This window comes from Tachyglossus aculeatus, unplaced genomic scaffold (genome assembly GCF_015852505.1).
Source record: "Tachyglossus aculeatus isolate mTacAcu1 unplaced genomic scaffold, mTacAcu1.pri scaffold_12_arrow_ctg1, whole genome shotgun sequence".
Classification (NCBI taxonomy): Eukaryota; Metazoa; Chordata; class Mammalia; order Monotremata; family Tachyglossidae; genus Tachyglossus; species Tachyglossus aculeatus.
The window spans coordinates 1,328,479-1,355,912 of NW_024044858.1; the positions used below are offsets into that span (position 1 = coordinate 1,328,479).

The 27,434-nt window shown below is 47.9% G+C and overlaps 1 protein-coding gene and 1 non-coding gene across 2 annotated transcripts in view; both read right to left on the reverse strand.

The window, feature by feature from the left end:
• UNC13B (unc-13 homolog B) overlaps positions 1-24,226 on the reverse strand; it is a 210,215-nt gene extending 185,989 nt beyond the window's left edge. The window contains exon 1 of the mRNA XM_038742473.1: positions 24,148-24,226. Within this exon, the coding sequence (XP_038598401.1) occupies positions 24,148-24,169 (22 nt within the window). The 5' untranslated portion in view covers positions 24,170-24,226. The remainder of the gene's footprint in view (positions 1-24,147) is intronic.
• Positions 24,227-27,024: 2,798 nt separating this feature from the next.
• On the reverse strand, positions 27,025-27,113 carry TRNAY-GUA. The gene is given in 2 exon segments: positions 27,025-27,060; positions 27,077-27,113. It is a non-coding gene; the product is annotated as a tRNA-Tyr (tRNA).
• Positions 27,114-27,434: the final 321 nt, after the last annotated feature.

Here is a 27,434-nt window from a genome sequence, read left to right on the forward strand (position 1 = left end):
TAAGCTCCTCAAGGGTTGGGAACAGGTCGACTAATTCTGTTGTATTATACTCTCTCAAGCGCTTAGTGCAGTGCTCTGCGCACAGTAAGCGCTCAATACATTCGATTCAATGAAAGAATCAGTACACAGAAAGCGCTCGGAAAGGGGAACGGGAAGGAAGGGAATTGGGACTTGAGGGAGAAATGACTTGCTAACGAAAATCGAAAAGGGTGTTTTTTGGGTCGGCCCAAAACACGCATTTGCTTTTCACCCAAAACCACACCACCATGGGGGCACCCGCTGCAGCCTGATGACGGTGAAGTTCAAAAACAAACAAACAAAAAGGAAACACTAGAAAGCAGTGTGGCCTAGAGAAAAGAGCACGGGCCTGGGAATCAGAAGACCTGGGTTCCAATCTCGCCTGAGATGTAGACGCTCCCGGGGAGTCTCAACCTGCCTTAGGCTGCAGGGACGATTCCTGTTTGCTTATGTACCTTCTGTTTACCATTTTCCGTTTTGCCTCGGGCTCTCGATCCTCCTGAAGTCTGACTTTTTAAGAGAGCTGTGCCTTTCTTGATAGCTGCACACCAGGCTGGTCTGCCAATGCAGTTCAGCTGCCATGCCATATTATCTCACAGACCTCCCTCTCAATCGCTCGGTCATATTTATTGAATGCTTACTGTGGGCACGGCACTGTACTAAGCGCTGGGGAGAGTTCAATATAACAATAAACAGACACATTCCCCTCCCACAACGAGCTTTCGGCCTGGAGGACTTGGGTACCTTAAGTGTGCCCTATTTCAGGGACTTTGAGAGCCCTACAATCCTCACAAATCCCACCCTGGTACTCTGTGCAGGTGAGCGTAGCTTCCGTACCAACAGTAGTGAGGGATCACTGAACAAGGCGGCACGGCTTAGTGGGAAAAACACGGGATTGGAAGGAAGTCGGTAGACCTGGGTTGTGAAGCCTTGGGCAAGTTGACTAGCTGCTTTCTGCCTCGGTTTCCTCCTTTGTAAAATGTTTTCCCTCCCACTGAGATTGCGAGTCCCACGTAGGACGGTGGCCGTGTCCACTCTGATTATTTTCTACCTTCTCCCCATGCCTGGCGCACGAGCACTTTAGAAACCCCACCATTATTATTTCAGAACGTACAAAAGTGGAAGAAAAAGAGACACAATCTCTTCCCTCAAGGAGTTTCAATCCGATGGGAGTGAAAATAGAGATTAAAGCAATTAAAACTAGATACCTTCATAAATAGATGCCAGTGAGCGTATATGTAGCAAACGGCTAAATGCCCAAGTGCTAATAGGGGGAGAGGAGGTTTCCTGGAGAAGTTGACTTTGAAAAAGAGTTGCTAAAACAGGAAGGGATGTGATTTTCCGAGGCTGAGTGGGGAGCGTCTGTTCCGGAAAGGGAAGCAAGAGAATCCAGAGAGCGGCGGAAGGTTTCCAGCTACTCTTCGGAGGCGGGAAGAAGGGAGAGCATGAAAACTGAGAGGAGCGGAAGAGAGGGGACGGGGAATAAGGTGGATAACGTGGGAAGCAGCGTGGCTTAATGGAAAGAACACGGGCTTGGGAGGCAGAGGACACGGGTTCTAATCCCGGCTCCGTTGCTTGTCTGCTGTGTGACCTGGGGCAAACCACTTCACTTCTCTGTGCCTCAGTTGCCTCACCTGCAAAACGGGGATTAAGACGGCGAGCCCCAAGTGGGACAACCTGATTAACTTGTATCTAACCCGGAGTTTAGAAGAGTGCTTGGCACAGAGTAAGCGCTTAGCCAAATACCATAATTATTAGAATAATATTATTACTAATGGACGGCGAGCCCCCAGGTGGGACAACCTGATTACCTTGTATCTACCCCCGAGTTTAGAAACGTGCTTGGCACAGAGTAAGCGCTTAGCCAAATACCATAATTATTAGAATAATATTATTATTAATGGACTGACTTCATTTCAGGAACCCAGTGCCTCCGTCCTGCCACGGAACACGGAAAACATCACTAATCGCTTCTAATCAGACTGTGAACCCCATGTTCACAGAAGCAGTGTGGCTCAGTGGAAAGAGCACGGGCTTTGGAGTCAGAGGTCATGGGTTCAAATGCCGACTCCACCAATTGTCAGCCGTGTGACTCTGGGCAAGTCACTTCGCTTCTCTGTGCCTGTTACCTCATCTGTAAAATGAGGATTAAGACTGTGAGCCCCCCGTGGGACAACCTGATCACCTTGTAACCTCCCCAGTGCTTAGAACAGTGCTTTGCACATAGTAAGCACTTAATAAATGCCACTGTTATTATTATGTAGGACAGGGACCGTGTCCAACCTCGTATCTGCCGCAACGCTCAGAACAGTGCTTGCAAGGCACATGGTAAGCACTTAATACCACAAAAAAGTGGCACATAGTAAGCTCTTCACAAATACCACAATTATTACTCAAGAATCCGGACATGATGGGGTCAATAAATCTAAGAGCACAGGCCTGGGAATCGGAAGGATGTGGGTTCTAATCCCGGCTCGGCCACTTGTCTGCTGTGTGTCCTTGGGCAAATCAGTTCACCTCTCTGTGCCTCGGTTACCTCATCTGTAAAATGGGGGTTATACAGTGAGCCTCACGTGGGACTGTGTCCAACCTGATTTGCTTGGATCCATCCCAGCCCCTAGCAGAGCGCCTTGTGCAAAGTAAGCACTTAATACCACCAAAAAGTGGCACGGAGGTCCAGACTGCACTGGAGAGGTAATGAGCACTGGCATTATTCATTCATTCATTTAATCGCATTTATCGAGCGCTTACTGTGTGCAGAGCACTGGACCATCCAACCTTCAGGGTGACTGGGGGATCTGGACTTACTCCAGAAGGCCCATCCGGCTCAAAAGTTTTCATCAGCGTCACCTGTGAGCCCCTCTGCATATTAAAAGACTAACAGTGAAGTCCTGGAAGTAACCATTCCAGGTTCAATCTGAGGCTCGAATTGGGAAATACAACCAGTTGTCAACGGGGAGCCCAAGAACAGGAGGAAAGCCAGTGGTCTGGGATGCTCAGCCTTGCCTAAAGCAGAAAGGAGGCAACTGGAAACCCTAAAACTAGATTCTTCTGGAAAACGCCATTGGGCGTCGGTCTTTCTTACCATAAATAATAAGAAAGCCTTGTTCTTAAGATTAGTAAATTAAACAAGAGGCCTGTTGGAAAGAGCACGGGATTCAGAGCAGATTCAATCAATCAGCGGTTTTACTGGGCACTCACTGGGTGAAGAGCGTTGAACAACGCGCTTGGGAGAGTACAGTTCAACAGAGCTAGTAAACATTATCACCTTGTAACCTCCCCGGCGCTTAGAACAGTGCTTTGCACATAGTAAGTGCTTAATAAATGCCATTATTATTATTATTATTATTATCCCCGCCCTCAAGGAGCTCACGATCTAATAGGGGCGGGGGCCCAAGTTACAATAAATTAGATAAGGGAAATGTGGGCAGGGAAAGTGCCTGCCGATTCTGTTGTAATGACCTCTCCCAAGCGCTTCGTACACTGCCCTGCACGTAGTAAGCGCTCGATAAATGCGACTGATTGATTGGAAGTGCTGTGGGGCTGGGTGAACATTAAGCACAAAAGGAATGCAGGCTCAATAATAATAATAACGATGGCATTTATTACGCGCTTACTATGTGCAAAGCACCGTTCTAAGCGCTGGGGAGGTGACAAGGTGATCAGGTTGTCCCACGGGGGGGGTCACAGTCTTCATCCCCATTTTACAGATGAGGGAACTGAGGCTCAGAGAAGTGAAGTGACTTGCCCAAAGTCACACAGCTGACTCAAGTACACAGACAACACAGAATGATCTTGTTTTGATGTCTGTCTCCCCCTCTCTAGACTGTGAGCCCGTTGTGGGCAGGGATTGTCTCTCTCTGCTGCTGAATTGTACTTTCCAGGCGCTCAGTACAGCGCTCTGCACACAGTAAGCCCTCAATAAGTACGACTGAATGAATGAAAGAAGGAAGGGTGAATAGGGGAAATGATGGTTTACGCAGGGAAAGCCTTTTCAAGGAGATGGGCTTCAAGAAGGGCTTTGAGAGTCGTGGCCTTTCAGATACGAAGGGGAAGCGAGTTCTACGCCAGAGACTGGTGGGGAGAGTCCTGGGTTCTAATCCCGGCTCTGCCAGTTGTCGGCTGCATGATCCGGAGGACACTACTTCGCTCTTCTGTGCCTCAGTTACCTCGGCTGTAAAATGGGGATTGAGACTTTGAGCCCCGCGTGGGACAGGGACTTGTGTCCACCACAGCGCTTAGTACAGTGCCTGGTACGTAGCAAGCGCTTAATACGATGAAAAGAAAGAGGGAGAGGTGAGATCGAGGTACAGAGAGCGGCATGAGAGTGAAGAGGGCGGGCTGGGTTGTGATTAGTGAGGCTTAGGTGGGAGGTGGAGAGAACTGATCAAATGCTTAGCAGTCAATGGGGAGGAACTGGTTTGGTGCAATCAATCAATCAATCGTATTTACTGATCGCTTACTGTGTGCACAGCACTGTACTAAGCGCTTGGGAAGTACAAGTTGGCAACATAGAGAGACGGTCCCTGCCCACGGACAACCACGGGAAGCTCTGGAGGAGTGGGGAACGTGTACACAGAAGCTTTTTTGTTTTTGTGGGAAAACGATCCAGGCAGCAGAACAAAGTACGGACTGGGGCGGGGAGAGACTGGAAACTGAGAGGTCTGCGAGGAGACCGATGCAGTGGTCGAGGCGGGATAGAAGCGTTTGGATTATTCAGGCTCTACTCCCTGCTCTGCCATTTGCCCGCAGTGTGACCTTGGATAAGTCACTTAACTTTCCTGTGCCTAAAAATCCTGTGTAAAATAGAGATAAGATACCTGTTCTCCCTGCCAGAGCCTCATGTGGGACGGGAAACGGTGTCTGATTTGATTCTTCCCCCTTCTAGGCTGTGAGCCCGTTGTTGGGTAAGAACCGTCTCTACATGTCGCCAACTTGTAGTTCCCAAGCGCTTAGCACAGTGCACTGCACACCGTAAGCGCTCAATAAATACTATTGAATGAATGAATTCTATTCCATCTATCCCTGCGCTTGGTAAAAGACTTGTCCACTGTAAGTGCATTTTTCCAGTTCCTCACATAAAAATGAAATCTGATTTTGCATTTAAATTTGGAGGCTTCCATTAATCTTTATCCGATGCCTCTAGACTGTATTTTATTTTGTTAGTATGTTTGGTTTTGTTCTCTGTCTCCCCCTTTTAGACTGTGAGCCCATTGTTGGGTAGGGACTGTCTCTATATGTTGCCAATTTGTACTTCCCAAGCGCTTAGTACAGTGCTCTGCACCTAGTAAGCGCTCAATAAATACGATTGATGATGATGATGATGATGTAAACTCGTGGGCAGGGTATGTGTCTATTGTTATATTGTACTCTTCCAAGTGCTTAGTACAGTGTTGCACACAGTAAGCACTCGATAAATAGAAACGAATGAGTAAAGCAGAAGGGACAAAAACAGTTATCAACCTGAGGGCCGCGTTTCAGATCAAGTCAAAGGCTCCTGAAGCGCAAATCCGGAAATAAGCATAATGCGAAAGAGAAGTAGGTTAGCCACCCTGTCCCAGCCTTTCTTAAAGTACCACCCAGACTCAGCTGACTTAAGGCATCAGGCTAGGCCGGCTGCTTAAATATAAATATAAATACAAAATATATAAGCATAATGCGAAAGAGAAGTAGGTTAGCCACCCTGTCCTAGCCTTTCTTAAAGTACTACCCAGACTCAGCTGACTTAAGGCATCAGGCTAGGCCGGCTGCTTAAATATAAATATAAATACAAAATATATAAGCATAATGAGAAAGAGAAGTAGGATAGCCAACCTGTCCTAGCCTTTCTTAAAGTACCACCCAGACTCAGCTGACTTAAGGCATCAGGCTAGGCCGGCTGCTTAAATATAAATACAAAATATATATGTAAAATATATAAATAAATATATAAGATATAAATATATAAAAATATATAAATATGATTGATTGATTAAATCACTGCTACCGACAAAACTACGGTAAACTAAGCATCAAAAAACAATAAAACAACCATTATAATATTTGTGAAGCACTTACTATGTGACAGGCACTGTCCTAAGCCCTAGGGTAGATACAAGGTAATTGGGTTGTTCCACGCGGGGCTTCCAGTCTTAATCCCCATTTTACAGATGAGGTGACTGAGGCTCAGAGAAGTGAAGTGGCTTGCCCAAGGTCACACAGCAGACAAGCGATGGAGCCGGGATTAGAACCCACGTTGTCTTTCTCCCAAGCCCGGGCTCTTTCCACTAGGCCATGCTGATTCGCACCTACCAGCCAACAAAACAAGCTACCGGGTGGAAAACCTTCTCCTCAGGGAAGACCAAAACTGCCACAGTGCCAATAATGATAATAATAAATAATAATAATGGCATTTCTTAAGCCCTTACTACGTGCCCGGCGCTGTTCTAAGCCCTGGGGTAGATACAAGGTAATCAGGTTGAACCCAGTCCCCGTCCCACGTAGGGCTCACAGTCTTCATTTTGCAGATGAGGAAACTGAGGTACAGAGAAGCGAAGCGACTTGCTTAAGGTCACACAACAGACGAGTAGTGGGGCCGGGATTAGAACCCATGACCTTTTGACTCCCGGGCCGGGCTTTAGCCACCGGGCAAGGAACTGGGCTGCGCTCCTGGGACGCGATGCCTCAAAACGCTCTTCAGAATTAGCTTCCTGTACCGCCTCACACAAAGACTGGTGAATCCTCTGGAGCGTAAGCTCACCGTGGGCAGGGAATGTGTCCATTTATTGTTGTGCTGGACTCTCCAGCCTCAGTACAGTGCTCTGCACGTGGCAAGTGCTCGATAAATACGACTGAATTGAATCCAGGAGCAAGAAAAAGTCCTGAAGACAGAGCCCACTAAGTCCTTTTCAATAAACACGCAGAACTACATTTATTCAACGGAGACCGCTTGGCCGGAAAAGGATTTCAAGGACAAACTGTCCCAAATACCGGGCGAGATTAAGAATGACCTCTCTCCCAATCAAAACACCGCCGTTCGAGAATTACACTTGCATTCCACTCTTGGGGCAGTGACCCCGCTGAAATTAATACAGCAAATGACTGTAAAAGAAGATTAACAGGCCTACGTAATCCAAAACTCACATCTGCTCTCAACGACCCACAGCCCCGCTCCTTCCCAGAAATCTAAAGTAGGAGAGGCGGCAAAAAGGGTGGGGGGGAAAAAAAAATCTAGGCTTTCTTGTGAAAGGATGTTTTTCCCGTTCGCTTTGACATCTAGACAAGAGGGTTCCCCAGTTTCTTCCCAAAACCCTCATTCCCGAATCTCCCCATGAGGAAGATCCTGATAGTAAAGTCAAACTGCAAGAACTGATAAAACCTCACTACCTTTTCTGAGCACAGGGAAGAGAACATAAATGTTGACTTTGATTGCTCAGAGCAGGACCACAAGAACTGATAAAACCTCACTACCTTTTCTGAGCGCGGGGAAGAGAACACAAATGTGGCCTTTGATTGCTCCGAGCAGGGCCACAAGAACTGATAAAACCTCACTACCTTTTCTGAGCACGGGGAAGAGAACCTAAACGTGGCCTTTGATTGCTCCAAGCAGGACCACAAGAACTGATAAAACCTCACTCCCTTTTCTGAGCACGGGGAAGAGAACATAAATGTGGCCTTTGATTGCTCAGAGCAAGACCACCTAGCCTAGCAGTCGTTCTCTGGCGATGGCAACGGAATAATAATAATGATGACATTCGTTAAGCGCTTACTACGTGCTAAGCACTGTTCTAGGTAATCAGGTTGTCCCAAATGGGGCTCGCAGTCTTAATCCCCATTTTACAGGATGTCTGGAGGGGCCAGGCTGCCCTTCCTGAATATTCATCCGAACAGTCAAAGATGTCTAATGTCTAAGACGGCTGATGTTTCCCTTAACCCGTAACAGACTCCTCTTCGTCCATGACTTGAGCCGAATCTTTCTTGAACCTGCTGCTATTTGCAGGCTCCAAACTCCATCTGCTGACTCCCTCTACCGTGATCAGTGTCCTTCATAAGGAACTGGGGCAGGATGAGGAAGAGCTCTGTAAGCCCTGGGGCGCCAAAAGTGTTCCCGAAACCTGCTCCATCTCAGGACCACAATAACGAGCCTCAATTCCCAGGCTGCGGTTACCTCACACACGCCTGCGCGAGGATCCCCAGTCTCCAGGAACGGCCACCACATAGAGGGAGTTGCCTCTGGACTGTTCCTACCCTGGGGACAACGGTATCTTCTCGCTACTTGAGGGAAGAAAAAAAAAAAGGGAAGAATATTCCCAGTGGGAGAACTGTGTACGAGAGAAAACATTCACGCAGGCTTCACGGTGGAAAAAATGCTAGGTTTCGGTGATCAGACGCCCATCTAAAAGTCCCCCTTTTAGACTGTGAGCCCACTGTTGGGTAGGGACTGTCTCTATATGTTGCCAACTTGTACTTCCCAAGCGCTTAGTACAGTGCTCAATAAATACGATTGATTGATTGATCTGGTGGTCTACGATCCTTATGGTGTCAGCTGTGTGACTTTGGGCAAGTCACTTCACTTCTCTGGGCCTCAGTTACCTCATCTGTAAAATCGGGATTAAGACTGTAAGCCCCACGTGGGACCACCTAATCACCTTGTAACCTCCCCAGCGCTTAGAACAGTGCTTTGCACAAAGTAAGGGCTTAATAAATGCCATCATTATTATTATTATTATTATTATTGAATATTGAGAAGCACCGTGGCTCAGTGGAAAGAGCCCGGGCTTTGGAGTCAGAGGTCATGGGTTCAAATCCCAGCTCCACCGATTGTCAGCTGTGTGACTTTGGGCAAGTCACTTCACTTCTCTGGGCCCCAGTTACCTCATCTGTAAAATGGGGATGAAGCCTGTGAGCCCCACGTGGGACAACCTGATCACCTTGTAACCTCCCCAGTGCTTAGAACAGTGGTTTGCACATAGTAAGTGCTTAATAAGTGCCATCATTATTCTTATTATTGAATATTGAGAAGCACCGTGGCTCAGTGGAACAAGCACGGGCTTTGAAGTCAGAAGTCATGGGTTCAAATCCCGGCTCCGCCGACTGTCAGCTGTGTGACTTTGGGCAAGTCACTTCACTTCTCTGGGCCTCAGTTACCTCATCTGTAAAATGGGGATTAAGACTGTGAGCCCCACGTGGGACAACCTGATCACCTTGTAACCTCCCCCAGCGCTTAGAACGGTGCTTTGTACATAGTAGGTGCTTAATAAATGCTATCATTATTATTATTGAATGCAAAGTACTGTACTAAACCTTTTTGAAAAGGGCAAAAGGAGCAAACCCTTTTCTCTGCCCTGCAAGAGCTGACGGATCCACTGGGGTGGGCAGCTGGGACTGCACAGAGCCCACCATTCATTCATTCATTCAATCGTATTTATTGAGCACTTACTGTGTGCAGAGCACTGTACTAAGCGCTTGGGAAGTACAAGTCAGCAACATATAGAGACGGTCCCTACCCAAAAACGGGCTCACAGTCTAGAAGGGGGAGACAGACAACAAAACATGTAGACAGGTGTCAAAACCATCAGAATAAACAGAATTAGCGCTATATGCACATCATTAATAAAATAAGAGTAGTAAATGTGTACAAGTAAAATAAATAGAGTAATACATCTGTACAAATATATACAAGTGCTGTGGGGAGGGGATGGACCACTGACGACTTAACTCACCCTACCCTAGGCCATTTCACCATATGAGGCAACAAGTGGCAGTCAAGCCCACCCAGATGTGTGGGACGATGGAGCTCAGACAAAACTTGGGCCCATGCAAAAATAAATAAAATAAAATAAAAAATAAAATAAAATAAAAAAGCAAAGCCCACACAAGGGTCCAGGTAGGGAGAGGAGGAGGCAAGGAAGTGCCACCGATTGAGGCCAGTGGATGCGTGACAGAGGAGCCAGAAAGAGGAGGACGTGGCGTAGCGGCTACAGCCCGGGCCTGGGACTCGGAAGGTCATGGGTTCTAATCCCGGTTCTGCCACTTGTCTGCTGTGTGACCTCGGGCGATTCACTTCACGTCTCTGGGCCTCGGTTACCTCCTCTGGGGATTGAGCCTGTGAGCCCCGTGTGGAAGAGGGACCGGGCCCAACCCGATTTGCTAGTGTCCGCCCCATCGCTCGGTACAGGGCCCGGCCCATAGTGAGTGCTTAACGGATACACGGTTATTAGGGGGAAAGGTGCGATCTGTCGTATTACTGACTAAAAGGGCCTAGGGCATTTAGGATCAGTGAAATTCTCACGGAGTCGCAACTCTGAGCAACTGCAGGATCTAAGAGCAAAGTCTAAAAGGGCCCCAAGCACTGTAAATAGCAGCTGGAATGGCCCGGCACGGAAGGGATTCTTGATCACACGTTGATCCTTTCGGCCACACCTGCGCGCTAGATAACTACCACTGTCCCCTTTCACACACTCAACACAGTTCGGTACATTAGCCCTTCTGGCTCTGAGCTCGACTCCTTCCGCCAACTCACACCCACCGTCGGCACCTGCTACGACCAAGCCACGTTTTCAAGCCGTCACCAAATCCCGTCGGTCCCACCTCCGCCAAAATCCATCCTTTCCTCTCCAGCCAAACCTCTCCCATGTTACTACGATCTCTCATCCTCTCCCGCCTAGATTACTGCCTCGGCCTCCTTGCTGAATTCCCAACCTCCTGTCGCTCCTCACTTGGGTCCATACTTCACTCCGCTGCCCGGATCATCTTTCTACAAAAACGTTCAGGACATTGCACCCCCCTCCTTAAAAATCTCCAGTGGTTGCCTGTCCTCCTCGGTATCAGACAAACAAACACTCATCGTTGGCTTTAAAGCAGTCCATCACCTCGCCCCCTCCTACCTCACCTCGCTTCTCTCCTTCTCCAGCCCAGCCCGCACACTTCGCTCCTCTGGTGCTAACCTTCTCACTGGGCCTCGATCTCACCTGTCTCGCTGCCGACCCCCGGCCCACGTCCTGCCTCTGGCCTGGAACGTCCTCCCTCCTCAAATCCACCGGACAATTACTCTCCCCCCGGCTTCGAAGCCTTACTGAAAGCACAAGAGGCTTCCTCGGACTGAGCCCCACTTTTCCTCATCTCCCACGCCCTTCTGCGTCGCCCTGACTTGCTCCCTTTTCCCTTTCCCCTATCCCAGCCCCACAGCACTTACGTATGTATCTGTAATTTTATTTTTTTTGTTGTTGATGTCTGCCTCCCCGCCTCTAGACTGTGAGCCCCTCGTGGGCAGGGACTGTCGCTGTCTATTGTTGTATTGTACTCTCCTAAGCACTTAGTACAATCATTCAATCGTATTTATTGAGCGCATACTGTGTGCAGAGCACTGTACTAAGAAAGCACTTAATACGAATGAATGAACAGTCTTCAGGCCTCTACGTCCTGGCTCTTTTTCTCACTCTTCCGCTGAAAGTGCTCAGAGATCATCAGTAGTAGTAGTGGCATTGGGAAAGCAAAAGAGACATGATCCTTTCCAGAATTCTCCACTATGAGAATCCTCCCCTCTTCCCCGATACATACACGTCTGCCCTTGATTCATTCATTCCATCACATTTACTGAGCGCTTACTGAGCACAGCACTGTACTAAGTGCTTGGGAAGTTGGCAACATATGGAGACGGTCCCTACCCAACAACAGGCTCACAGTCTAAAAGTCTGTGACATGTCTTGATGCCATCTTTGCCTCCCGTCTCCCGTCACTTCCATTCTGAACCTCCATTCAGTCTCTAAATCCTGCTGCTTCTTCCTCTGCACTGGACAAATCTGCCCCTTCCTCCGCCCGCCCAGATCAAGTACTCCCCACGTGTGGATTATTTGCTGTGTGACCTTGGGCAAGCCACTTAACTTCTCTGTGTCTCAGTTTCCATAACTGTAAAGTGAGGATTCCACCCCCTTCCCTCCAATTTGGGACAGGGGGCTGTGCCCAACCTGATAAACCTGTATCTACCCCAGTGCCAAGAACCCTGCTTAACACGTAAGTGCTTAACAGATACCATTAAAAAAAAGAATAAATTTGTAATTTTTTACTCTGGTCTTCTCCCTTCCGTTTCAACCGACTTGCTCAGGTAACAGGACCATCCGGCTAGGTAACCGTTACTCAAGGTGTCACACACAGGATCTTGGCTTATGACCGAGAATAATAACAATGACAGGTGAAGCAGCGTGGCTCGATGGAAAGAGCGCGGGCTTTGGAGTCAGAGGTCATGGGTTCAAATCCCGGATCCGCCAATTGTCAGCTGTGTGACTTTGGGCAAGTCACTTCACTTCTCTGGGCCTCAGTTACCTCATCTGTAAAATGGGGATTAAGACTGTGAGCCCCCTGTGGGACGTGATCACTCTGTAACCTCCCCAGTGCTTAGAACAGTGCTTGGCACATAGTAAGCGCTTAACAAATGCCATCATCATCATTATTATTACTACTAATAATAATAATTATGGTACTTGTTAAGCACTTACTACGTGCCAAGCACTGTTCTAAGCTCTGGGGGAGATAGGAGTTAATCAAGGTGGACACAGTCCCTGGCCCACATGGGGCTCACAGTCTTACTCCCCATTTTACAGATGAGGTAACTGAGGCCCAGAGAAGTTAAGCGACTTACCCAAGGTCACAGAACAGACATGTGGAGGAGCAGGGATTAGAACCCAGGTCAGTTTTGATTCCCGTGAGCCATCCCTAGATCCTCCTTATTAAAGCGACTCACTGTCTCCACATGCCAGGGTGTGCCACCCTAGTATCACTGGTCAGATGTACAGTGTCCCCACACGGCAGGGTGTGCCATTCCAGCATCCTCTCCAGAGAAGCAGCAGGGTTCAGGGGAAAGAGCACGGGCTTCGGAGTCAGAGGTCACGGGTTCAAATCCCGGGTCTGCCACTTGTCAGCTGTGTGACCTCGGGGAAGCCACTTAACTTCTCTGTGCCACAGTTACCTCATCTGTAAAATGGGGATTAAAACTGTGAGCCCCCCCGGGACAACCTGATCACCTTGTATCCCCCAAGCACTAAGAACAGTGCTTTGCACATAGTAAGCGCTTAAGAAATACCATCGTTATTATTATTATTATCCCTCTGGTTGGCATACACCTTTAAAGGAAAAGCTTGTGCCTTTGGAACCAAAGAAATCCAAAGTCCCAAGTGCTTCCCAAACTCCTCCCCTTATTTCCCGGTCCATCACAGAGTCCTGCATGCTGAGTGAACTCCTCTTTTCTTTTGCACAATAGTATGTGCAAGCATGAGGAACCAGGGTGACCTTTTCAGAGCTCAGTCTCGGGCCCGGTGTTCAACATTTTTATGATACAATACGGTGGAATAGAAAGTATGTGCACAGAGAGGGCTGGAGGGGAGGGAGACATCTGTAAATGATCAGAATGTAAACAAAATTCAATCAAGGTACATGCAGGGTAGCACCTAGTACAGAAATACTAACTGAAGGAGGATAAGTTCCCCGTAAATGCGGCAGAGAACAATCCCAGGATCCACGTGGATAGCAAACAGAAGCTAAAGAAGCAAAAAGTAACAGGGTCTCGGAAGTAACTTGGAGGAGTTGTGAGGTCATTCCCTTACTAAGTGCTTTGTCCAGTAAGTGCTCAGGAAACACCGCCAGTTGACTGATTAACTGGTCTCCGCACTAAAGAGAGGTGAAAAACAAACTTGGAAAGGATTCAGGGGAGAGTCACAGAGATAGTTAAAGTGTTGGGCGGAGGGGGTAATCAAATTTGGGTGAAAGTACAGCACTGCTGAGAGACAAATGTGACACCAGCCATGGACAAGCTCAAGGGAGGCAGTTCGCTGGCCCCCACAAACCTGCAAACCCACATGTGCAGAAGGCTGTAAATCCCTTTTCCCCTCCCTCCCTATCACTGCTCAGCAGAGAAGCAGGGGATATGCGGCAGTTAGCCAGGCGAGAGAGAAGGAGAGAGAAAGAGTAAGAAATTAATAATGATAATGGCATTTGTTAAGCGCTTACTATACGCCAAGCACTGTTCTAAGTGCTGGGGTAGATACACGGTAATCAGGTTGTCCCATGTGGGGCTCACAGTCTTCATCCCCATTTTCCAGGTGAGGGAACTGAGGCCCAGAGAAGTGAAGCGACTTGCCCAGAGTCACCCAGCTGACAAGTGACGGAGCCGGGATGAGAACCCACGACCTCTGACTCCCAAACTCGGGCTCTTTCCACTGAGCCAGGCTGCTTCTCTATTTACACGTATTTGAGTGGGAAGGTTTTAGGGCTAATGCAGGGGGTAAAGACGTATGTGTGTCTCAATATCCGCTCACCTGCGATGGCAAGGAAGGAAAGGGGCACTACACGTACTACCATGGACACAGTGTTTAAGAGAGTCGCCATGGGACACACCGACGCCCCAATATAATCTCACCGACCGCCATGCAGCGTCACCTTCGAGCCAAAGGACAACTCCACCGATGTGTCCCTCCAGTTTCTCAGAACAGCAGGTGGGATTCATTCATTCATTCAATCGTATTTATTGAGAGCTTACTGTGGGCAGAGCACTGGACTAAGCGCTTAGTGGGATCCTCCATCAGGCCGCCCCCCTTCTCCCCTCCCCTTCCCACCGATGCCACTCCACGGCTCTGAATGAGGGCGGAAAAAAGCCACCGGGCAGGGAGGCGATGACCTCAGATGGCTCATCCACGGAAGAAAAAACCAAAAGGTTCCACGGGCTTGACTATTCAAAAGGCTCTTGCCCTCTATTAAGGTCAGAATAAGAAGAAATGGGCCAAAACTGCAGCGCGAGGACGGTGAGTTCTCAATATCGGAAAAGCAAAATTAATAATACTTAGTAAGGATCTACAGTGTGCAAAGCACTGTACAACGTTATTGGGGGAGTTCAACAGACGATAACTATTCCGACCCACAGGGCACCTGAAACCTAGCTGGGGAGTCAGACATAAAATAATTAAAATCGAAAGAGCGGTCAATTAGGAGAGCATGTAAAACAATAAAAATAATACTGATGGAATTTGTTAAGTGCTTATACTATGTGCCAAGCGCCGTTCTAAGCGCTGGGGAAGATACAAGGGGATCAGGTTGTCCCACGTGGGTCTTCATCCCCATTTTCCAGATGAGGTCACTGAGGCCCAGGGAAGTGAAGTGATTTGCCCAAAGTCACACAGCTGACAAGTAGCGGAGCCGGGATGAGAACCCACGACTCGATAAGTACAAGAGGTTGTGAAGTCTTTCTCCAGAAAGCTCTGAAAACCACTCCCTACCTGCACCTTTCATTCACTCAAACTTACTTATTGAGCACTTACTGGGTGCAAATCAATCAATCGCATTTATTGAGCGCTTACTGTGTACAGAGCACTGTACTAAGCGCTTGGGAAGTTCAAGTTGGCAACATATAGAGACAGTCCCTACCCAACAGTGGGCTCACAGTCTAGAAGGGCGAGACAGAGAACAAAACAAAACATATTAACAAAATAAAATAAATAGAATAGATATGTACAAGTAAAATAAATAGAGTAATAAATATGTACAAACATATATACATATATACAGGTGCTGTGGGGAAGGGAAGGAGGTAAGGCGGAGGGGAAGAAGAGGGGAAGGAGGGAAGTCTTTCTCCGGAGAGCTCTGAAAACCACTCCCTACCTGCACCTTTCATTCACTCAAACTTCTTTATTGAGCACTTACTGGGTGCAAATCAATCAATCAATCGTATTAACTGAGTGCTTACTGTGTGCAAAGCACTGTACTAAGCGCTTGGGAGAGTACGGTATAACAAAAGACACATTCCTGCCCACAACGGGCTCTCAGTCTAGGAAAGCTTAAATACGGTTCTGCGTTGTTGGGTAGGGACCGTCTCCATATGCTGCCGACTTGTACTTCCCAAGCGCTTAGTCCAGTGCTCTGCACGAAGTAAGCGCTCGATAAATACGATTGAATGAATTAATGAATGCAGTAAGCTCGGTTTAAAGACTGGAAATGAGCTGGGTTGGGGACACTGCAACCAACTGCCCACCAAACCAGCTCCTTGACGACAGGAAGACAAGTAACTTGCTTCCTCCAGAGAAACCTGCGAATGTGGCTTCGTGAAGGGACAAATCAAAGACAACCCCCCCTCGACGTGGCTCAGTGAAAAGAGCGCCGTCTTGGGAGTCAGAGGTCGTGGGTTCTAATCCCGACTCCGCCACTTATCGGCTGTGTGACTTTGGGCAAGTCACTTCACTTCTCTGCGCCTCAGTTACCTCACCTGGAAAATGAAGATTAAGACCGTGAGCTCCATTCATTCATTCATTCAATCGTATTTATTGAGCGCTTACTGTGTGCAGAGCACTGTACTAAGCGCTTGGGAAGTACAAGTCGGCAACATATAGAGACGGTCCCTACCCAACAGTGGGCTCAGAGTCTAGAAGGGGGAGAGATGGAGGAAGGGCCCGCTAGCCCGGAGTGGGGATGGGATTGGGGGTCATTCATGTGGGACATGTAGTACAACCTGATTACCTTCTATCTCCCCCAGCGCTCAGAACAGTGCTTGGCACATAGTAAGTGCTTAAATACCAAAATCATTATTATTATTGAAAGCCAAATCTGTAAGACTGAAAGTACAAGCTTAAATTTTAAAAAAAAAATCAATGTTCTGTAATTCCTTGAAGCAGCTGAACCCCAATCCGCGGCCTGGGTTAACAAAGCCGAATCCGCAGAGGGAAACCCTAGCTTCGGTCTGCCGGCAGCAGTGGAGTGTTTACAAAAATAACACGGAAACTCTTGAATGGGCAAAACACACATCCCCCGACGCAGTCTGACACCTCCAGCTGAGCCCCGCCAGGCCACGGCAGTTGGCAGCGAAACGCTACTTTTCCTAGCCCGGCCGGAAACGGCTCTGGGAATTATCCAACAGGGGATCCCAGCTTGGATGGCGGGGTGGGGGAAAAGCCTGACTGTGGCACCTGTCGCTATTCCCTGAATCCCTTGCCCCTGGCGGGCCGGGGGGAATCACTACCAACCCCTCAAGACGTTACGGACACGTCTGAATCCGTTCCACCCGGGACTGGTGGCGGGGAAACCGGCAAGGAACACCTGATGGAGGGTGGGGAGGTCGGGACCCCCCTCCACCCAACCTTAAAGGAGACAGAGGAGTGCAAACCACTGCACGTGAAGAGACACAACACACCCACAACACAACTGCTCGGCTCACACTCTCCGCCACAGAGGGTACCCTCTGGTCTGAAAAAGGAGGCAAGGTCAACTCTGCAGTCACACCGAGCCAACAGGCCGGGGGGCAACTGTCTCGGAATGGAGGGCAGGGGAGGGGGGTCTTACTACGCTAGACTAATAATCGTGGTACTTACGCGCTTACCGGGTGCCGGACACTGTACTAAACACTGGGGTGGATACAAGCAGGGCAGGTTCATTTATTCATTCAATCGTATTTATTGCGTGCAGAGCGCTTGGGAAGTACAAGTTGGCAACATATAGGGACGGTCCCTACCCAACAACGGGCTCACAGTCTTGAAGATAATAATAATAATAATAATTAATTATTACCCCAGCAGTTGCAACAATGCTCGGCATATAGTGAACACTTAATACCATTATCATCATCATCATCAATCGTATTTATTGAGCGCTTACTGTGTGTAGAACACTGTACTAAGCGCTTGGGAAGTCCAAGTTGGTGACATATAGAGACAGTCCCTACCCAACAGTGGGCTCACAGTCTAAAAGGGGGAGACAGAGAACAAAACCAAACATACCAACAAAATAAAATAAATAGAATACATATGCACAAGTAAAATAAATAAATAAATAGAGTAATATGTACAAACATATATTATTACCATTATTAATTGTTGCCAAACGGTGCTCGGCACACAGTCAGCGCTCGATAACTACGATTGAATGAATGAATGAATAGGAGTATTTACTGTACTAGGCGCCTGAGCGAGGACACCATGACAACAAACAGACACATTCCCGCCCACAGAGCCTGGCACAGAGGAAGCGCTTAAACAAAGACCATAATCAGTAGAAGGAAGGTGAGGTGGGATGGTTCCGAGAAGCAGCGTGGTTTAGCGGGAAGAGCCCGGGCTTGGGAGTCAGAGTTCATGGGTTCTAATCCCGCCTCCGCCCCGGTCAGCTGGGTGACCTTGGGCAAGTCACTTCACTTCCCTGGGCCTCAGTTCCCTCCTCTGTAAAATGGGGATTAAAAGTCTGAGCCCCACGTGGGACAAGCTGATTACCCTCAATCTCCCCCAGCGCTTAAAACAGTGCTGGGCACACAACAAGACCTTAACAAATACCATCATCATCATTATTATTATTATTATTATTGTCTGCTGGGTGACCTGGGGCAAGTCACTTCACTTCTCTGGGCCTCAGTCCCCTCGGGTGGAAAATGGGGATGAAGACTGTGAGCCCCACGGGGGACAACCCGATGACCTTGTATCTCCCCCAGTGCTTAGAACAGGGCTTCGCACCTAACAAGCGCTTAACAAATACCATCATCATCATCATTATTATTACTTCCCAAGCAATTAGTACAATGCTCTGCAAACAGCAAGCGCTCAATAAATATGATTGAATGAATGAATTATTATTGTTATTGTTGTTGTCTGCTGGGTGACCTTAGGCAAGTCAAAATCCTCATTATTATTATTATTATTATTGTCTGCTGGGTGACCTTGGGCAAGTCACTTCACTTCTCTGGGCCTCAGTCCCCTCGGGTGGAAAATGGGGATGAAGACTGTGAGCCCCACGGGGGACAACCCGATGACCCTGTATCTCCCCCAGCCCTTAGAACAGTGCTTCGCACCTAGCAAGAGCTTAACAAACACCATCATCCTCATTATTATTATTATTGCTTCCCAAGCGCTTAGTACAGTGCTCTGCACACAGTAAGTGCTCACTAAATACGATTGAATGAATGAATGATTATTGTTATTGCTGTTGTCTGCTGGGTGACCTTAGGCAAGTCATCAATCAATCAATCAATCGTATTTATTGAGCACTTACTGTGTGCAGAGCACTGTACTAAGCGCTTGGGAAGTCCAAGCTGGCAACATATAGAGACAGTCCCTACCCAACAGTGGGCTCACAGTCTAGAAGGGGGAGACAGAGAAGAAAACCAAACAGACTAACAAAATAAAATAAATAGAATAGATAGGTACAAGTAAAATAGAGTAATAAATATGTACAAACATATATACATCATCCTCATTATTATTATTATTGTCTGTTGGGTGACCTGGGGCAAGTCACTTCACTTCTCTGGGCCTCAGTCCCCTCGGGTGGAAAATGGGGATGAAGCCCGTGAGCCCCACGGGGGACAACCCGATCCCCTTGGATTCCCCCAGCGCTTATTTATTTATTTTATTTATTTATTTATTTATTTTGCTTGTACATATCTATTCTATTTATTTTATTTTGTTAATATGTTCAATTTTGTTCTCCGTCTCCCCCTTCTAGACTGTGAGCCCACTGTCAGGTAGGGACCGTCTCTCTATGTTGCCAACTTGGACTTCCCAAGCGCTTAGTCCAGTGCTCTGCACACGGTAAGCGCTCAATAAATACGATTGATTGATTGATTGATTTTGTTGTCTGTCTTCCCCTCCTAGACTGTGAGCCCGCTGTTGGGTAGGGACCGTCTCTCTAGGTTGCCGACTTGGACTTCCTAAGCGCTCAACAGAGAAGCAGCGTGGCTCAGTGGAAAGAGCCCGGGCTTTGGGGTCAGAGGTCGTGGGTTCAAATCCCAGCTCTGCCGATAGCCAGCTCTGTGACTTTGGGCAAGTCACTTCACTTCTGTGGGCCTCAGTTCCCTCATCTGTAAAATGGGGATTAAGACTGAGAGCCCCCTGTGGGGCAACCTGATCACCTTGTAACCTCCCCAGCGCTTAGAACAGTGCTTTGCACGTAGTAAGCGCTTAATAAATGCTATCATTATTATTATTATTAATAGATACGATTGATTGATTGATGGATTAGAGAAGCAGCATGGCTCAGTGGAAAGAGCCCGGGCTTTGGAGTCAGAGGTCGTGGGTTCAAATCCCGGCTCCAGCAATTGTCAGCTGGGTGACTTTGGGCAAGTCACTTCACTGTGCCTCCGTTCCCTCATCTGTAAAATGGGGATTAAAACTGTGAGCCCCCATGGGACAACCCGATCACCTTATAACCCCCCCCCCAGCGCTTAGAACAGTGCTTTGCACATAGGAAGCGCTTAATAAATGCTATCATTATTATTATTATTATTATTAATAAATGTGATTGATTGATTGATGGATTAGAGAAGCAGCGTGGCTCAGTGGAAAGAGCCCGGGCTTTGGAGTCAGAGGCCGTGGGTTCAAATCCCGGCTCTGCCAATTGTCAGCTGTGTGACTTTGGCCAAGTCACTTCATGTGCCTCAGCTCCCTCCTCTGTAAAATGGGGATGAAGACTCCGAGCCCCCCCGTGGGACCACCTGATCACCTTATAACCCCCCCCAGCGCTTAGAACAGTGCTTTGCACATAGTAAGTGCTTAATAAATACTATCACTATTATTATTATTAATAATAAATGCGATTGATTGATTGATGGATTAGAGAAGCAGCGCGGCTCAGTGGAAAGAGCCCGGGCTTTGGAGTCAGAGGTCGTGGGTTCAAATCCCGGCTCCGCCAACTGTCAGCTGTGTGACTTTGGGCAAGTCACTTCACTGGGCCTCAGTTCCCTCATCTGTAAAATGGGGATTAAAACTGTGAGCCCCCATGGGACAACCTGATCACCTTGTAACCTCCCCAGCGCTTAGAACAGTGCTTTGCATAGTAAGCGCTTAATAAATGCTATCATCATTATTATTAATAAATACGATTGATTGATTGATGGATTACAGCAGTGCTGGGCACCTACAAAGCGCCTCACAAACGCCGTCATTATTATTGAAGATGGGGGCGAAGACTGGGAGCCCCATGTGGGACCACCTGAGTAGCCCATAAATACGATTGATCGATTGATGGATTAGAGCAGTTCCGGGCACCTACTAAGCGCCTCACAAACGCCATCATTATTATTGAAGATGTGGGCGAAACTGGGCACCTTGTAAGCGCCTCACAAACGCCACCATTATTATTGAAGATGGGGGCGAAGACTGGGAGCCCCATGTGGGACCACCTGAGTAGCCCATAAATACGATTGATCGATTGATGGATTAGACCAGTGCTGGGCACCTACTAAGCGCCTCACAAACACCATCATTATTATTGAAAGTGGGGGTGAAGACTGGAAGCCCCATGTGGGACCACCTGAGTAGCCCATAAATACGATTGATTGATCGATGGATTAGAGCAGTGCTGGGCACCTAGTAAGCGCCTCACAAACGCCAACATTATTATTGAAAATGGGGGTGAAGACTGGGAGCCCCATGTGGGACCACCTGAGTAGCCCATAAATACGATTGATCGATTGATGGATTAGAGCAGTGCTGGGCACCTACTACGCGCCTCACAAACGCCGCCATTATTATTGAAGATGGGGGTGAAGACTGGGAGCCCCATGTGGGACCACCTGAGTAGCCCATAAATACGATGGATTGATTGATTGATTAGAGCAGTGCTGGGCACCTACTAAGCGCCTCACAAACGCCGCCATTATTATTGAAGATGGGGGCGAAGACTGGGAGCCCCATGGGGGACCACCTGAGTAGCCCATAAATACGATTGATTGATCGATGGATTAGAGCAGTGCTGGGCACCTAGTAAGCGCCTCACAAACGCCAACATTATTATTGAAAATGGGGGTGAAGACTGGGAGCCCCATGTGGGACCACCTGAGTAGCCCATAAATACGACTGATTGATGGATGGATTAGAGCAGTGCTGGGCACCTAGTAAGCGCCTTACAAACGCCAACATTATTATTGAAAATGGGGGTGAAGACTGGGAGCCCCATGTGGGACCACCTGAGTAGCCCATAAATACGATTGATCGATTGATCGATTAGAGCAGTGCTGGGCACCTACTAAGCGCCTCACAAACGCCGTCATTATTATTGAAGATGGGGGCGAAGACTGGGAGCCCCATGTGGGACCACCTGAGTAGCCCATAAATACGATGGATCGATTGATTGGAGCAGTGCTGCGCACCTACTAAGCGCCTCACAAACGCCACCATTATTATTGAAGATGGGGGCGAAGACTGGGAGCCCCATGTGGGACCACCTGAGTAGCCCATAAATACGATTGATCGATTGATCGATTAGAGCAGTGCTGGGCACCTACTAAGCGCCTCACAAACGCCGTCATTATTATTGAAGATGGGGGCGAAGACTGGGAGCCCCATGTGGGACCACCTGAGTAGCCCATAAATACGATGGATCGATTGATTGGAGCAGTGCTGCGCACCTACTAAGCGCCTCACAAACGCCACCATTATTATTGAAGATGGGGGCGAAGACTGGGAGCCCCATGTGGGACCACCTGAGTAGCCCATAAATACGATTGATCGATTGATGGATTAGACCAGTGCTGGGCACCTAGTAAGCGCCTCACAAACACCGTCATTATTATTGAAGATGGGGGCGAAGACTGGGAGCCCCATGGGGGACCACCTGAGTAGCCCATAAATACGATTGATTGATCGATGGATTAGAGCAGTGCTGGGCACCTAGTAAGCGCCTCACAAACGCCAACATTATTATTGAAAATGGGGGTGAAGACTGGGAGCCCCATGTGGGACCACCTGAGTAGCCCATAAATACGATTGATCGATTGATGGATTAGAGCAGTGCTGGGCACCTACTAAGCGCCTCACAAACGCCGCCATTATTATTGAAGATGGGGGCGAAGACTGGGAGCCCCATGGGGGACCACCTGAGTAGCCCATAAATACGATGGATCGATTGATTGATTAGAGCAGTGCTGGGCACCTACTACGCGCCTCACAAACGCCGCCATTATTATTGAAGATGGGGGCGAAGACTGGGAGCCCCATGTGGGACCACCTGAGTAGCCCATAAATACGATTGATCGATTGATGGATTAGAGCAGTGCTGGGCACCTACTAAGCGCCTCACAAACGCCATCATTATTATTGAAGATGGGGGCGAAGACTGGGAGCCCCATGTGGGACCACCTGAGTAGCCCATAAATACGATGGATCGATTGATTGGAGCAGTGCTGCGCACCTACTAAGCGCCTCACAAACGCCACCATTATTATTGAAGATGGGGGCGAAGACTGGGAGCCCCATGTGGGACCACCTGAGTAGCCCATAAATACGATTGATCGATTGATGGATTAGACCAGTGCTGGGCACCTAGTAAGCGCCTCACAAACACCGTCATTATTATTGAAGATGGGGGCGAAGACTGGGAGCCCCATGGGGGACCACCTGAGTAGCCCATAAATACGATTGATTGATCGATGGATTAGAGCAGTGCTGGGCACCTAGTAAGCGCCTCACAAACGCCAACATTATTATTGAAAATGGGGGTGAAGACTGGGAGCCCCATGTGGGACCACCTGAGTAGCCCATAAATACGATTGATCGATTGATGGATTAGAGCAGTGCTGGGCACCTACTAAGCGCCTCACAAACGCCGCCATTATTATTGAAGATGGGGGCGAAGACTGGGAGCCCCATGGGGGACCACCTGAGTAGCCCATAAATACGATGGATCGATTGATTGATTAGAGCAGTGCTGGGCACCTACTACGCGCCTCACAAACGCCGCCATTATTATTGAAGATGGGGGCGAAGACTGGGAGCCCCATGTGGGACCACCTGAGTAGCCCATAAATACGATTGATCGATTGATGGATTAGAGCAGTGCTGGGCACCTACTAAGCGCCTCACAAACGCCATCATTATTATTGAAGATGGGGGCGAAGACTGGGAGCCCCATGTGGGACCACCTGAGGAGCCCATAAATATGATTGATTGATTGACTGATGGATTAGAGCAGTGCTGGGCACCTAGTCAGCGCCTCACAAGCACCGTCATTATTATTGAAGATGGGGGCGACGACTGGGAGCCCCATGTGGGACCACCTGAGGAGCCCATAAATACGATTGATTGATTGATTAGAGCAGTGCTGGGCACCTAGTAAGCGCTTACCAAATATTATTACTATTATTATTATTATTATTATTATTATTATTAATCAAAGCCGCTGAGGCATCCAACTCACCGCGCACGCAGAGCAGAGCCATGGCGGCCCGATGAGGCGGCCCCGCGGCCGCCTCTCCTCATGGTCCCCCGGAGCGCGGGAACCGGCGGAGGGAGACGCGGCCCTGTCACTGCCGCAGCGCGCGGCGCCGCTCCCTCCGCCCCTCCGCCGGGCGGGGCCTGCGCGCGCATCGCCGCCCGGCCAATCGGAGCCTGCCCCGCACTCCGGACACGCCCACCTGCCCCGCCCACGTGCTCCGCCCACGTGCCCCGCCCACGCGCCCCGCCATTCATTCCTTCATCCAATCGTCTTTATGGACGCTTGCTTTCATTCATTCATTCCATCGCGTTTACTGGCGCTTACTTTCGTTCATTCATTCACTCAATCCTATTCATTGAGTGCTTGCTTTCATTCATTCATTCCTTCATTCCATCGTATTGATTGACGCTTACTTTCATTCCTTCATTCCATCGTATTTATTGACGCTTGCTTTCATTCATTCATTCATTCCATCGCGTTTACTGGCGCTTACCTTCGTTCATTCATTCACTCAATCCTATTTATTGAGTGCTTGCTTTCATTCCTTCATTCCATCGTATTTATTGACGCCTACTTCCATTCATTCATGCCTTTATTCAGTCGTATTTATTGATGCTTACTTTTGTTCATTCATTCAATCGTATTTATTGAGCGCTTACTCTCGTTCATTCGTTCATTCAATCGTATTTATTGGCGCTTACTTTCATTCATTCATTCCTTCAATCAATCGTATTTATTGAGTGCTTCCTTTCATTCATTCATTCCTTCATTCAATCGTATTTATGGAGCGCTTACTTTCATTTATTCAGTCCTTTCAGTCGTATTTATGGAGCACTTACTTTCATTCATTCATTCCTTCATTCGTTCGCATTTATTGAGCACTTACTTTCTTTCATTCATTCATTCAATTGTATTTATTGAGCACTTTCATTCATTCAATCATATTTATTGAGCGCTTACTTTCATTCATTCAATCGCATTTACTGAGCGCTTACTTTTGTTCGTTCATTCATTCAATCATATTTATTGAGTGCTTACTTTCAGTCATTCATTCAATTGTATTTATTGAGCGCTTACTTTTGTTCATTCATTCATTCAATCATATTTATTGAGCGCTTACTTTCAATCATTCATTCAATCGTATTTATTGAGCGCTTACTTTCATTCATTCAATCGTATTTATTGAGCACTTACTTTCATTCATTCATTCAGTCGTATTTATTGAGTGCTTACTTTCGTTTATTCATTCATTCAATCGTATTTATTGAGCACTTACTCTCGTTCATTCATTCATTCAATCATATTTATTGATGCTTACTTTCATTCATTCAGTCAGTCAATCGTATTTATTGATGCTTACTTTCCTTCATTCAATCGTATTTATTGAGCGCTTACTTTCGTTCATTCATTCATTCAGTCGTATTTATTGAGCGCTTACTTTCGTTCATTCATTCATTCAATCGTATTTATTGAGCACTTACTCTCATTCATTCATTCATTCAATCGTATTTATTGACGCTTACTTTCATTCAGTCAGTCAGTCAATCGTATTTATTGATGCTTACTTTCCTCTCATTCATTCATTCATTCCTTCATCCAATCGTTATTTATTGAGCGCTTACCGTGCACGGAGCACTGTACTAAGCGCTTGGGAAGTACAAGTCGGCAACATATAGAGACGGTTCCTACCCGACAACGGGCTCACAGGCCCCAGAGTCCAGTGGGTTGAACTAGAGCAGGCCCAGACCCCAGTGGAACTGACAACTCACTGAGCTCCTCAGGCTGGGATCCTTCAGGACGGAGGGGGAAGAAGATACCGGTTTTAGCCCGGGGTCAAAGGTAAGAGAAGCAGCGTGGCTCAGTGGAAAGAGCCCGGGCTTGGGAGTCCGAGGTCATGGGTTCTAATCCCTGCTCAGCCGCTTGTCAGCTGTGTGACTTTAGGCAAGTCACTTCACTTCTCTGGGCCTCAGTTCCAGTTCTGGGCCTCTGGGACTGTGAGCCCCCCGGGGGGCAACCTGCTCACCTTGTAACCTCCCCAGCGCTTAGAACCGTGCTTTGCACATAGTAAGCGCTTAATAAATGCCATTATTACTATTATTAGAAGGGGGAGACGGACAACAAAACAAAACATGTAGACAGGTGTCAAAACCGTCTGTGTGCAGAGCACTGTACTAAGCGCTTGGGAAGTCCAAGTTGGCAACGGATAGAGACGGTCCCTACCCAACAGCGGGCTCACAGTCTAGAAGGGGGAGACGGACGACAAAACAAAACATATTAACCAAATAAATAAATGGAATAAATATGTCCAAGTAAAATAGAGTAATAAATACGTGCAAACATCATCATCAATCGTATTTATGGAGCGCTTACTGTGTGCAGAGCACTGTACTAAGCGCTTGGGAAGTACAAATTGGCAACATCTAGAGACAATCCCTACCCAACAGTGGGCTCACAGTCTAAAAGGGGGAGACAGAGAACAAAACCATCATCATCATCATCATCAATCGTATTTATTGAGCGCTTACTGTGTGCAGAGCACTGGACTAAGCGCTTGGGAAGTACAAATTGGCAACATCTAGAGACAGTCCCTACCCAACAGTGGGCTCACAGTCTAAAAGGGGGAGACAGAGAACAAAACCAAACATACTAACAAAATAAAATAAATAGAATAGATATGTACAAGTAAAATAAATAAATAGAGTAATAAATATGTACAAACATATATACATATATACAGGTGCTGTGGGGAGGGGAAGGGGGGATGAGGAGGGGGAGAGGAAGGAGGGGGCTCAGTCTGGGAAGGCCTCCTGGAGGAGGTGAGCTCTCAGTAGGGCTTTGAAGGGAGGAAGAGGGAAAAAGTCCTTCGAGCCGGAATCGAACCAGCGACCTAAGGATAACCGTGAAACAACCACTACAGTCCTCCGCTCTACCAGCTGAGCTATCGAAGGCTTAAATCAATAATGAATGACGATGATGGCATTTATTAAGCGCTTACTATGTGCAAAACACTGTTCTAAGCGCTGGGGGTTACAAGGTGATCAGGTTGCCCCCCGCGGGGGGCTCACAGTCTTCATCCCCATTTTACAGAGGAGGTCAACTGAGGCCCAGGGAAGTGAAGTGACTTGCCCAAAGTCACCCAGTTGACAGTTGGCGGGGGCGGGATTTGAACCCACGACTGCTGACTCCAAATCAATCAATCAATCGTATTTATTGAGCGCTTACTGTGTGCAGAGCACTGTACTAAGCGCTCGGGAAGTACAAGTTGGCAA